The 12503-nt window shown below is 33.5% G+C and overlaps 1 protein-coding gene across 1 annotated transcript; it reads left to right on the top strand.

Moving 5' to 3' along the window:
- Positions 1–226: 226 nt before the first annotated feature.
- On the top strand, positions 227–7733 carry LOC114335323 (chaoptin-like). Its single transcript, XM_028285547.2, has 3 exons — positions 227–474; positions 5750–5997; positions 6911–7733. The coding sequence occupies exons 1-3, from the start codon at positions 350–352 to the stop codon at positions 7615–7617; spliced, it is 1080 nt and encodes a 359-aa protein (XP_028141348.1). The 5' UTR covers positions 227–349; the 3' UTR covers positions 7618–7733.
- The last annotated feature ends 4770 nt before the right edge of the window (positions 7734–12503 follow it).

The raw sequence follows: 12503 nt of genomic DNA, 5'->3' as shown, positions 1-12503 counted from the left end.
TTTACCCCCAAGTAAAAAATCAATCCAAATTTTCATGCAATTCAATGATGACCCTGAAAATTACACGGTATCGCCGTAGTTCACACTTATTTACTGACCTATTATTGAAATTTCCGAATTTCTGACGAATTCTGTACATTACTCAACATCAAGTTGATCTCTCACTGGCATAACAATTTCCTGAAATCGAAATTATCAACAAGTTGAAGTAGAGAGAATTTCCAACCAAAAAAATGAAATTAAAAATTAAGTAAAATCCCGCTATATCTGACCTCATAATGATAAGCCAAGGTCTGTCAGTTGATTAAACTTTAGTGTTTATAGTGTTAATAAGTTTGGTGACAAAAACATGTCTCATAAAATTATTTTCGCGGTGTTTACAATTGTTCTATTAACATTACCTTTCAAAGCTATTTCGGCCTGTGGGGGTATCAAAAATGTTTTAATCGAAGTGAAAGATAGTGAGAGTGAAAGGTAATTGATTGTTTGTTTATTTAATTATATTGTATAAGATTCGCTTATATTAATTTGCATGTGCAGTGGTAATGCACAATCTAAGGTGAGAAATTTTGTTTTATATTCTAAAAGCAATGACGAAGTATTTTATAGTTGTTCTTCTTCTTCTTCCTCTTTATCAGCAATTCTGCTTGTTCATTGGCGGATTGATACCTCTATGGTCATCCATCTTTTGCTCGGTCGGCTGATACTTCTTCTACCGATTGCTGATTTATCTCTTGCTATTTTGACCACAAGTGTCTCCCCCATTCTGGTTATGTGGGTATTCCATTCCTTTTTTCTATTTAGTGTCCATTCGTTTGTACACTGTACGTTACATTGTCTTCTAATGTCTTCACTCCTCTTTCGATCTCTCAGTGTATTTCCTGTAAATCTTCTCAGTACTTTCATCTCCGCTGTTTCCAGTAGTCTTTGTGTTGTGGCTGTAATAGGTCTTGTTTCTAATGCATATCATTATTGGTCTTACACTGGCTTTATAAATTCTTGACTTCATCTCAGTGTTAATATATTGGTTTCGCCATACAGTATTACTAAGAAATCCTGCCAGTCTATTTGTCTAGGTCTCCTTAACTTGATATTGTAATTCCAAGGTATTTTACTTCCATTACTTGTTTAATACTGATGTCATATATTTCTATTTTGCATCTGATTGGGTCTTTACTGATTACTATTGTTTTAGTTTTCTGAGATGAATTTGTCATATTGAATTCTTGTGCTCTTATGTTAAATCTGTGGACTAATCTTTGCAGACTATCTTCATCTTGGGCTATCAATATTGCGTCGTCTGCATAGCAGAGTATTTTTACTTGTTTATTTCCCATTCTACATCCTCTTCCTTTGTTGACGTTTTTGATGATTTCATCCATGATTAAATTGAAGAGCATAGGACTCAATAAGTCTCCCTGTCTTATTTCGCTGCCTATGTCTATAGCTTCTGTAAGTTGTCCATCTATTCTAACTTCCATTTTGTTATTTTGGTACATGTTTTCAATAGTTTTTATTATATCTAGGGGGACTTCTCCATTATACAAAAGATAGATTACATCTTTGAGTCTTACTCTGTCAAATGCTTTCTTCAAGTCAATCAGACATAGAAATGCTGGTCTATTGTCCATCCATCCTTAGCCTCCTTCAACAAGCTTCTCCAATAATTTCGATTTACCGCTGTTTTTTTCCATGAACGCGTTAGCGTTCTGACATTCCATGTTCCCGGCATAAATTCCATATTCCGTTGCAAAAGTCGTCGTCTTGATATCCGTCCATTCCGAGGCCTATCTGAAGGTTTGGTAGTAGTACTTTTTTACAAGAATAGTTTACTGGCCTATCGCCCAACCCCCTTTTCGGAGGACCATTTTCCCTTCCTCGTCAGCCCTGACCCTACTTTCCACTGGGGTTGGTTACCCAATCTCGGGTAAGGTTGCTCAGGTTCTCCGGGGTTCACCCGTGCAGCTCAAGCCGCACTTCGTGAAGGTAAGGATAGGAATTGAGAAGGAGAGGCTAGAGATGCTAACTGGAAACAGCATCATGTATTGCGCTTCACTACCCCATTTGAACCCCGCTGGTCTATTGTACTCTAGTGATTTCTCAGTAATTTTCTTTATAACGAATATTGCATCTATACACGATCCTCCAGTAAGAAAACCCTGTTGTTCGTCTGCTAAACTTATCCTCTGATTCATTAGGTCTTGTAAAATTGTAGTTGTAAGTGTTAGGGTAGTATTTAATAAGTTGATACCTCTGTAGTTTTCTGACTAAATAGTAGAATTAGTTCGCTCCTTCTCCATTCTTCCGGTATTTTAATGTGTTTTATGATTTTGTTGATTAATGTTGTTAATTGTTCTGTCATTGCTGCTCCACAATATTTCAGTAATTCGTTTGGTATTCCATCTTTACCTGCAGCTTTTCTGTTCTTCAGCTTTTCAGGTGTTTTCCGAACTTCCTGTGTACTGTGTACCTACTTATATTAACATCTTCATTTGTGGTAACTTCTAGTGTTTCCGGTTCTAGCATCATTTGTTCTTCCTCTGCATAGAGCTTTTTTAGATAGTCAATCCATGCATCCTTTTCTATGTGTTTTGGTTTTATTAGTTCCTTTACTTCCGTTCTTTGACCTCTTATTAAGTGCTATATTTTCTTTTAGAGACCAAAAAAAGCATGATCCATTTCTTTCAAAAAAACATTCCCAGTGATCATTTTTTATTCTTCTTACGACTGAATGTGTTTCGTTTCTTATTGTCTTATAATTAGTTCACATTTTTTCTTTTTTAACTAATTTGTTCAGTGTAATCTTATAGTCAATTTGTAGTCAACAATCAATTAAATTTTAAATTTTAAAATTCTTGTAAAACAAAATTTGACTCTTTCTTTTTAATTACAGTAGACAATTACAATTTTATTACATCTTTATTTTGATCGTAAACATTGTCTTATAACTTTTGAAAATCGACTGCCTTCTTCCTGTACTGTCACTGTCACTTCAAGTATTTCCTTATGAACTTTTGACACTTGGCAGACATTCTTGGCCAAGATGGTCGGTTAAAGTTTTCGATTAGGGTTTCACCATGTTCCCAGAGGTTATCAGTAGTAATTGCACAAGAGCTCTAAAATTCTATATTAATTTTAGAGATCGAGTGCAATTTGTTGCGATTATTTCATGAACAAAACTGTTCAAAACCAGAATTTTATTGTAATTTATTTATGTAAGTACAAAATTAGTACAATTAAACACACAGTTGTTATAAATATTTCACGGTTGAAAGTCATCACTTTTATAATTTTTAAAACATTAATTGTGATTAATGTCACTGAATGTATTTTTTCGTAGCAACGAAGGGCATCTGACGTAATATACTTGACGACGGGAAATTATCAAAAATTATCAATTTAATTTAGATTTCTGTAGCTTTCTATTGGTCAGAATCTCCTATGAATGAAATAATCTACTAACATCAGCGCTAAGGCTTTTCGATTTCACTACCTTAGAATGTAGCTTCATTTATAATCATAACCATTCTTTGGTTCTGGGGCTAGTTAGCAAGTATATGAGTAAGTAATCATAACCACAATTTTTAGCATTCAAACTTTCAACCATCTTTTCAATTTTAATAGTGGGATTACTTATCATATTTTAGGTTCTCTGATGATGGACTGATAGGTCCGAAAACGTTCGCTCTGAACATATTTTATACAGTACATTGGGATTTTTTAGGATTTTATTAAATTATACCTACTACACAGAAGTGGTTTTACTTCGATGTTAGAGTTTATTTGACTATATCGTATCAGCCAACCCAGGGAACTATCCTTTTTTAGTTTAATTGATAGAAAATTGGGGAATAATTCAATAAATAGTTTGGATTGGTAATATACAAAAAAAACGATTTAGGGGAGTGCAGTTAGAACGAAAACATGCATTGTTTCGGAAAAATTCAAACAAGCTTATATTTTTCTAAAACTTTTTTTGTTAGTTTATATACTTATTAAAGTAAAAAGTTCTACTCGCAGATTTGACCGAGAATTGTTTATTAATTGTTTAAACAATAACAATTGTTTTGTATAAATAATTTTAAAAATATCGTTAAATTCATCATTTTACTTTGATTAAATATGTTTCTATTTTGTTTTTGATTATGCTCAATCCGAATATGGCATTGCAATTTGAAAATTCTTATACAGAAGCTCTTAAACAATATGTATGCGTAGCTAGGAACCACATGGAACCACATTTTTTTATTATCAATTTTACGAAAAAAAGTTATACCTCATAAAATGCTCTCCCTGGTCTAAAATCTAAGATACAACCATCAGATATCAAACTATTTTAATTTTATACGAGGCATGTAAAAAATATGAATTTTTCTTAAGAGTTACGTGCCTTTATTATTCACAATATTTTAATTAGAGGGATGTAATTGAACACTAAAACAAATTTTTTAATTCCAAACAACTTTTCTTAATAACACTTTTCGATATTGTGAAATGTAAAGCTACTTTACTCTTGAGTGAAATTCATATTTTTTGACATACCTCGTATAAAATTAATTAAATTTGATATTTGATGATTGCATCTTAAATTATATTCGATGAAGAGTATTTTATAAAGAATAACTTTTTTTCGTAAAACTGATAATAAAAAAGGTATCAATAGGTTCCAAGTTACGCAGACATACTGTATAAGAGCTAAAAAATTTTTTTTACTGAACATTTATTATTGTTAAAGCTTATTATTAACTGTATTTTAGGTAAGTTTTACAGAAAAAAGTTTTGATCACTTTGTATAAACATTTTTTTAGCTGGTAATTTTCGGTTTTTCTATTAAATTTTTGTTATCTTTTTTAATTTTCTCAAAAAGAAATAGTTTAGTTCATTTCTAAAGTAAAATAATTCAGTGAATTTTAAAGATTGCATCCTAAGCTTTAATAATATAGTTATAAAACTGTAATAGATCTGTTCAAACTTGAGTAATACCGTCTTAAATTGGTGGTAATTCTATGAAACTACGATGATTTCAAATATTACATTTTTTGAGACGTCATATCATTTGAATTCAATTCTTTAGATTTTTTTGAAAGAAACATCATTTAGTACGATGCTTGAAAGGTAAGTTGTGCAAAACTGAGAGTTTTATAAGAAAAATTGTATTAGTTACACATTTTTAAATCATTTTTAAAGAAAATTCATGTAAGGCTCACTTTCCGCCCACACCGTACTTATGACCATACATTTTATTTCTTTCTATTATAACCATAAGATAGCTTTATTATTCTTCTTCCATGTTCAATTTGTAAAATTTCATTTGATCCATTAATTAAAGAATTACATTAAAATAACTCAACCATACACTTCGCCGTACGCTAGTTTACAGTGCGCTAATGTTTGTGAGAAGGGTAATTTTAGAAAATTCTTTATATAAAGTTTTTTTTTGTAAAATTTTATGAATTTTTCAATGGTCAAGTCAGTTTTTTTCTAAAATTTATGTTTTCGGAGTTATTTAAAAAAAACATCTAATTTCGTAGTTCATTTGTTTAATAAAAAATGAAGCACCCACTTCTCGAGTAGAACTTTTTGATATGTTGTTTATTAAACATTTCTTAATGAAATTACAAAAAGTTCTATCTTGTTTGATTTTTTCCTAAGTGAAAATCTATATGCACTCCCCTAATTGTGTAAAATTTATTCGCTAGTCAACCAACGCAGTAGTATAATTATTTATTAATTAATTTATTTATTTTAGAAGTAACATCACATTCAGTGGTTGCTTGGAGAGAAAAAATTTTGGAGGGAAAACCATTACCGAAATTCATATAAGAAACCAAAATATTCCAAATATAGGATGGGAATATATTAAACATTTAGTTAGATTAGATGTTTTAGAACTCAACAACTGCAAAATTAAAAATATCGCTAGAGGAGCACTAAAAAATTTACCAAGAATCAGAGTTGTCGAAGTTACCCATAATTTGATAACTGAGGTCACTGGAGGTACGTATAACTCATTTTTTGCTTATTTTGTTTGTAGTTTGTTGCTTGACATATTAGTGACTATTAGTGTACATTAGTAATTAGTTAGTGACTATTCCTTCAACGATTTACTTACAAATTAATACATCACAGTTTTGTACACGATGTACAATAATTACTCACTTACTTATCTGTTGCTTTACACATCATATTTTGTTTGTCATTTATAGTAGAAATGGAACTTTGTCAGAATCGGCAAAAAGTGGCAATATCAATGTTTGGTAGAAATGTTTAAGAAATTCGATATGCCCCTTTTAAAGCGGCGATAAAGCATTGCTTTTCGCTTAAATTAAATGTCAAACAGCCACCCACTTGCCTCTTGGCAGTATGAACATTTAATTTAAGTGAAAAGCAATGTTTATATTTGTGAAAAAACAGTTTTGCTCTTTACTTTTCCGACAGCAGTAAAATGTATTTTGAGTTAAATAAATTACATACATTCTTCTTTTTGCGTCAATTAATTTAATTCAAAAATTATTTTATGGCCACCGTGTATATAAATGATGATGTTAATGTTTACAGTACTGAAAAGAGAATTGAATAACTTTTCAAATGAGCTACCAGACGACCCCTATTATCATTTAAAAAAATCATCGATTACGTCATCACGCCCAAATGGATGACATCACTCTTATGGCATATAGGTCAAAAAACCATAATTTAAAAACAAAAATCGACCTGCCTCGGGATTTTCCTCCAAAGTGGCCTATTCTCGAAAAAAAAAAAATGAATTTATTCCATAATTTAGAACCTCTCTGTATGTTCAATACGTACCTACTATAAGTGGATTATATTTTTATTACTATGTATTAAAAATAAACTAATGAAGGCTGCATCATTTTTTAAATTATTTCTAACTAAATATTTGTTTTAGGGATCTACGACATATTTGAGACAATCAAAATCTTACGTTTAAACAACAACAAAATTAGCTCAATAACAGATGAAGCCCTATCCAATATGACAATGACTGAAGTTAATTTTAGCCACAACGAATTTAGAGAATGGAAGAAAGTCTGGTTTGCTTATTCACCAGATATAGAAATTTTGGATTTTTCATTTAATAAAATTGAATCTATTCCTAAAAGAGCATTTGACGGGATGCCTGTATTAAAGGAAGTTGATTTTTCATATAACAAGATTTCATCTATAGGTAAAGAAGCATTTAGAGCGCTCAAATCATTAAAAGTTTTAAATTTAAAGAGTAACAGATTATCAAGCCTTAATACGAACATTTTTCCTCGTAAAATAACGATAGGCACTTTAAATATAGCATCAAATTTGTTCTGGAAGCTGGATCTTAAAGAACACAAGGAACTGAGCTTAAGGGAGATAGGGATAGATCATAACCCATGGTCTTGTCCTTGTATGGGCAATTTACATGCATGGTTAAACGCAAACAAAGTTACTCTCTTAAATTCAGACAATTGTGGCTTGTCATTTTTACCCATTTGTATAACAGCAGATTCTTGTGACACACCTCCGAACGGCAAAGGATTAGAAAATTATCTTAGTGTGATTAATAGTTTAGATGATCTACAAAAGGAATGTATTGGCTTATTAGTAGCAACAGATCCCTAAATTACCACATAATAGTATTAAATTTAAGAATTGAATAAAGTCTGAGTTTAGCAGATTTTCAGTTTTGTTTAATACTTTTATTGTATTATTTATTTATTAATAAATATTTTATTATATATTTTATATTAATTATTTCGCTAAGGGTAAAGTTTACTTACCTTAGATAAGAGGAATAATAATAAGAGCAAAGGCATGAGTATGTGTGTAGTTTCGTAATAAACAGTAAAAACTGAAGTCTGTCATAATAGAATTACAACCAATAAATAAACGCATGTGTTCTTTAAGACTGAAAAGAAAGTGAGCAAATCTAACTTTTTTAACAGTGCATACACCAACTGAAGAAACATATGCAGAGGACAAAGTTATATTCTATGAACTTCTAGAACAACAGTACGCAGCAGCACCCAGACACGATGACAAAATCATATTGGGCGATTTCAATGTCAAACTGGGTGAGGAAAAGCATAAAAATCAGTGTTTGGCACCCTCTGCTCAATCAGAGAGATTGATCTCTCTCTGGCAGTTTACACTATACCACTAACTATAATGATCACGATTAGCAGAATTTGCTGTATCGTAGTAAAAACTACACAGTTACAAAGGAAAGCCATGCACTCTAGTAATATCATCAGCACACATAGCCATGAGAGAAGCAGAAAAGTAACTTGGATCACTTCTTGGTAAGATCAAAGATAAGAATAAATCTAAGTATGAAGTGAACGTACCTAATCTAAAGCATAACTCACAAGGCAACCAGTGGGATGTACAAAATCTCTAATTACAGTCCGTACAATATAGATTGAACGTCATCCGCGTCATATCACGTGACGTCATATGATACCAAGATGAAATATTTAAGTGGTGGGTCTGTTTCTATTTAGAATCGTTTAGCCGAGTACACTGGAATTACAGCCACAAGACATATTTTATTATAAACGCGTAGAAACAATACTGGAAAATTTCTATTAATGTAAGTTTAAATAAACATAACCTAACTTGTTTCATTTAATTTGTATAAGTGGAATATAAAGCGTTTTTATAAAGCACACTTGTTCGGATTAGGTACACTCTAACTGCGATCGAACATTTTGGCAAGGTGACATTTTTAGACAAGGCGAAAACGGCGGGTCCGTTGGGAAAAATATTCCCATGAATTTTTTTTGCATAATCACATTCGTGAGACATCCCAGAATAAATTTCAAGAAGTCGCCCGCGTGAAAAATTTGCCAAATTTTTTTTAACAATTTTTTTTAATCAAATTGCAAAAATCAATATTTTTGGCCCGGACAATTTTTTTTCTAGGTTTTTTGGACCATTCTGGATAAAAAAGTCTCTTATAATTTTTCTCTAAAGTTGATCGTTTTCGAATTATAAGAAATTTAAATTTGAAACAAACGAAAAATGACGATTTTCAAGGCTTAATAACTCGTTTAAAAGTTATTATTATGAAAGTCAAAAAGCGACTAAATCAAAGTTTAATGCCCCCCCTACAAGATCCTGAAGAAATTTTTGTCATTATTTTATTACTAAGCTGTTATTTTTAAGTAATAATAATGAGCGCCATGCACGTGGTAGGCAGCCGTAAATGTGAGTGCAAGTAAGATGCACAATTGGACTGCCGGAATGGCATCTCTCTCGCACTCAGCATTTACGGCAGGCTACCACGTGCATGGCGCTCAATATTATTACTTAAAAATAATAGCTTAGTAATAAAATAATGACAAAAATTTATTCAGGATCTTGTAGGGCGGGCATTAAACTTTGATTTAGTCACTTTCTGACTTTCATAATAATAACTTTTAACCGAGTTATTAAGCCTTGAAAATCGCCATTTTTCGTTTTTTTCAATTTTAAATTGCTTATAACTCGAAAACGTGAAAAATTATATGAGACCTATTTTATCCAGAATGGTCCAAAAAACCTACAAAAAAATTGTCCGGGCAAAAAATATTGATTTTTGCAATTTGATTAAAAAAAATTGTTAAAAATATTTGGCCCACTTTTTACGTGGGCGGCTTCTTGAACCTTATTCTGGGATGTCTCACGATTGTAATTATGTAAAAAAAATCTCATGGGAATATTTTTTCCCAATGAACCCACCGTTATCGCATTATCTATTTGGCATAAATAGGTAACATTTATTTGACACATGCGGTGTTGACACTTTGTTTGATTTGGTGATTTGTTTTTATTATTTACTATATTATGTAAGTATTTGTTTTATTACATTTATTGTTTTTATTATTTACTTTAACGTGAGATTATATCTTAATTCTTGTTTTCTATTTCTAATGTTTTTATTTATTTACATTCACCGTGCCGTACGCCCTCATCTCTTGCAGTACTTCTCACCCATAGTTCCATTCGATAGGTGCACCAGCATTTCCAGTCTAGCAGGTTCATTTTGAATTTTAACTGCTGCCTTAGTCTTTGTTTTTCTGTCCTGGGCCAGGGCTCTGATTTTTGACCCTTCGCTTCGCTATCGATCATTCGCTATCTGTACAGTCTACAGATACAGATAGCGAATGACCGATAACGAAGCGGAGGGTCAAAAATCGGTGTCCAGGTTCTGAACTATCGTCTGCTAAAGCATGTCTACAATGAAGCGAATGGGAATTTACCGCCTTTCCCGCTTGGCTATAGTCTGAATCTTCTTCTTCTTTGTATACCCTGCCCAAATTATAGGCGTGGGTAGCTTCCATCCGTCCTTACAAACTCTTTTTCCGTCAATTTCTTTCTATCTGACCCCATACTCTATACTCTATACTTAAAGTAGGCAATTTGTTTAGTTTATCTATGCAGCGTGACGACACTGCCAAGAGTGACTTATTGTAAATAAAACGGAAAACCACAGTCCAAAGCAGTCATGTACTGGCATATATCGCTTAAGAATTCTGTACATTACTCAACATCTAGTTGATCTCTCACTGGCATAACAATTTCCTGAAATTGAAATTATCAACAAATTGAAGTAGAGAGAATTTCTAAGCAGAAGGACATTGAAACTACAACTACATAAAATTCCGCTATATCTGACCTCATATGATAAACCAAGGTCTGTCGGTTGATTAAACTTTGAGACCGATTTAGTGTTAAGTTTGGTGACAACTTTTAAGTTTGGTAAGTAGAATAATGTTCTTTTTCTTGATGTGCCTATCCGTGACGAGTGTTGGCGATCATCATGACAATCTTCATTTTATCTGCAGCAACGCGGAAAATCTGCACAGATGTTGTGTTGAACCAAGTTCTGACCTGGACCTCGCTTTCCAAATATTTTTACTTGCAGGATGGCTTGTGCGAGGGCGTATCTGGATTCATTTCGCACGTGTCCAAAGTATTCCAACTTTCGAGATTTGATGGTGGTTAGTACCTCTCGGTTCTTCCCCATTCTTCTAACGACCTCCTCATTTGTGACCCGATCAGTCCATGGGATTTTCAGAATTCTCCGAATTCGAAGTAGAATAATAAATGAAACTAATGATGCCGAATGGATGATGATTTCTGACCAGATTTTACTGACCAGATAATACATCCAGATACAAGCCTGAAGTACCTTTTCAAGTGGACATTTGCACACGAGAGGAATGGGACAGAGGAAACTCTCGACCCAGACTGCAGTTATACCTGGTATATGGATGGGTCTAAAAGGGCAGAAGGTTCGGGCGCAGGAATATTTTGTAGTGGTGGAAATTTCGACATTTGTGTTCCACTGGGAGAATATACCTCTATATTTCAGGCAGAGATTTTTGCAATCTTGCAGTGTGCAAGTGAAAACAACTTGAGGGCCTTCGAACTGCAGGGGTTGACATATGCATGGATAGCCAAGTAGCCATTGGGGATCTTATAAGCCCTAAGGTGAACTGTGGTCTAGTGTGGGAATGTCGACAAGAACTTGACAGACTGGCCAACATAACAGTGTTATACTGGTATGGGTTCCAGGTCATCGGGGCATTTACGTAAACGAAGGAGCTGATGCACTTGCCAGGAGAGCATCAGCTACAAAATACCTGGGTCCAGAGCATATAGTGGGAGTGCCAAAAAGCACCATCCACTAACGTAAATTAGCCTGGATCCGAAGCTAACACAACTCACACTGGGAGAGTATACCCGGTCAAACACCTGGCAAGATGTATATTGCACAGACATGTGCTATTAGGGCTGAATTACTGCTGAAAACAACCAGGAATCAGCTCAGAGTCACAACAGGTTTCCTCCCTGGGCATACGCCAGTTAAGGGTCGTCTGCATACAATGGGCTGCTTCATGGAGGCTTGAGCTGCAGAACCTGTAACAGAGAACCTGAAACAGTCAACCATACTTGCATGACTGCGAGGCATTGGATCGAAGGCGACAAACACTTTTCGAAAACATCTAAGTGACTCAAAATATATATGGCACCCACACACTAGACCTGTATATGCTGGTACAGGATTCCAGAATTCTGGAATGGGTTTTATAAAGGAATGAAAGATGTACAATAAGCTAAGTGGCTGCAGTACGACCGGTTCACAACAGACGGCTTGCAGGAAAAAAAATTGAGTGCAGTGACTGTAGAGGGCAATAATTGAGTGTATCCTAAGTCGCATAGCGACGGACAGAATCACTAGTTGTAAATAAAAAAGAAAACTACAGACGCGTTTTCACGGTACACTTTGGATGATCATTCCGGATGAATCATCCAAAGTGAAAAATAAATGAATCGTGTAAACTAATAATCATCGAAAATTATCATTCAAAATGAATATTGAACGAAGTTGAACCGAGTTCTACTTTTGTTCACTTTAGAGGATGCATCGCGGATGAATCATCCAAAGTGAACCATGTAAACATGCTTTTATTGCTGTGAGTCATCGGCAGTGACTAGTGAAAGGCGGAAACAGGTCCACG

Source organism: Diabrotica virgifera, chromosome 6 (genome assembly GCF_917563875.1).
Source record: "Diabrotica virgifera virgifera chromosome 6, PGI_DIABVI_V3a".
Classification (NCBI taxonomy): Eukaryota; Metazoa; Arthropoda; class Insecta; order Coleoptera; family Chrysomelidae; genus Diabrotica; species Diabrotica virgifera.
Note: the sequence above shows the minus strand (reverse complement) of the source record. Positions and strands in the feature narration are given on the sequence as shown.

Bases quoted from the DNA above. Each gene is read 5' to 3' on its own strand.
- LOC114335323 (XM_028285547.2), top strand. From the start codon at position 350: ATGTCTCATAAAATTATTTTCGCGGTGTTTACAATTGTTCTATTAACA. The intron at 475-5,749 runs GTAATTGATTGT...TATTTATTTTAG, and splicing joins AAAGATAGTGAGAGTGAAAG to AAGTAACATCACATTCAGTG. The intron at 5,998-6,910 runs GTACGTATAACT...TATTTGTTTTAG, and splicing joins GATAACTGAGGTCACTGGAG to GGATCTACGACATATTTGAG.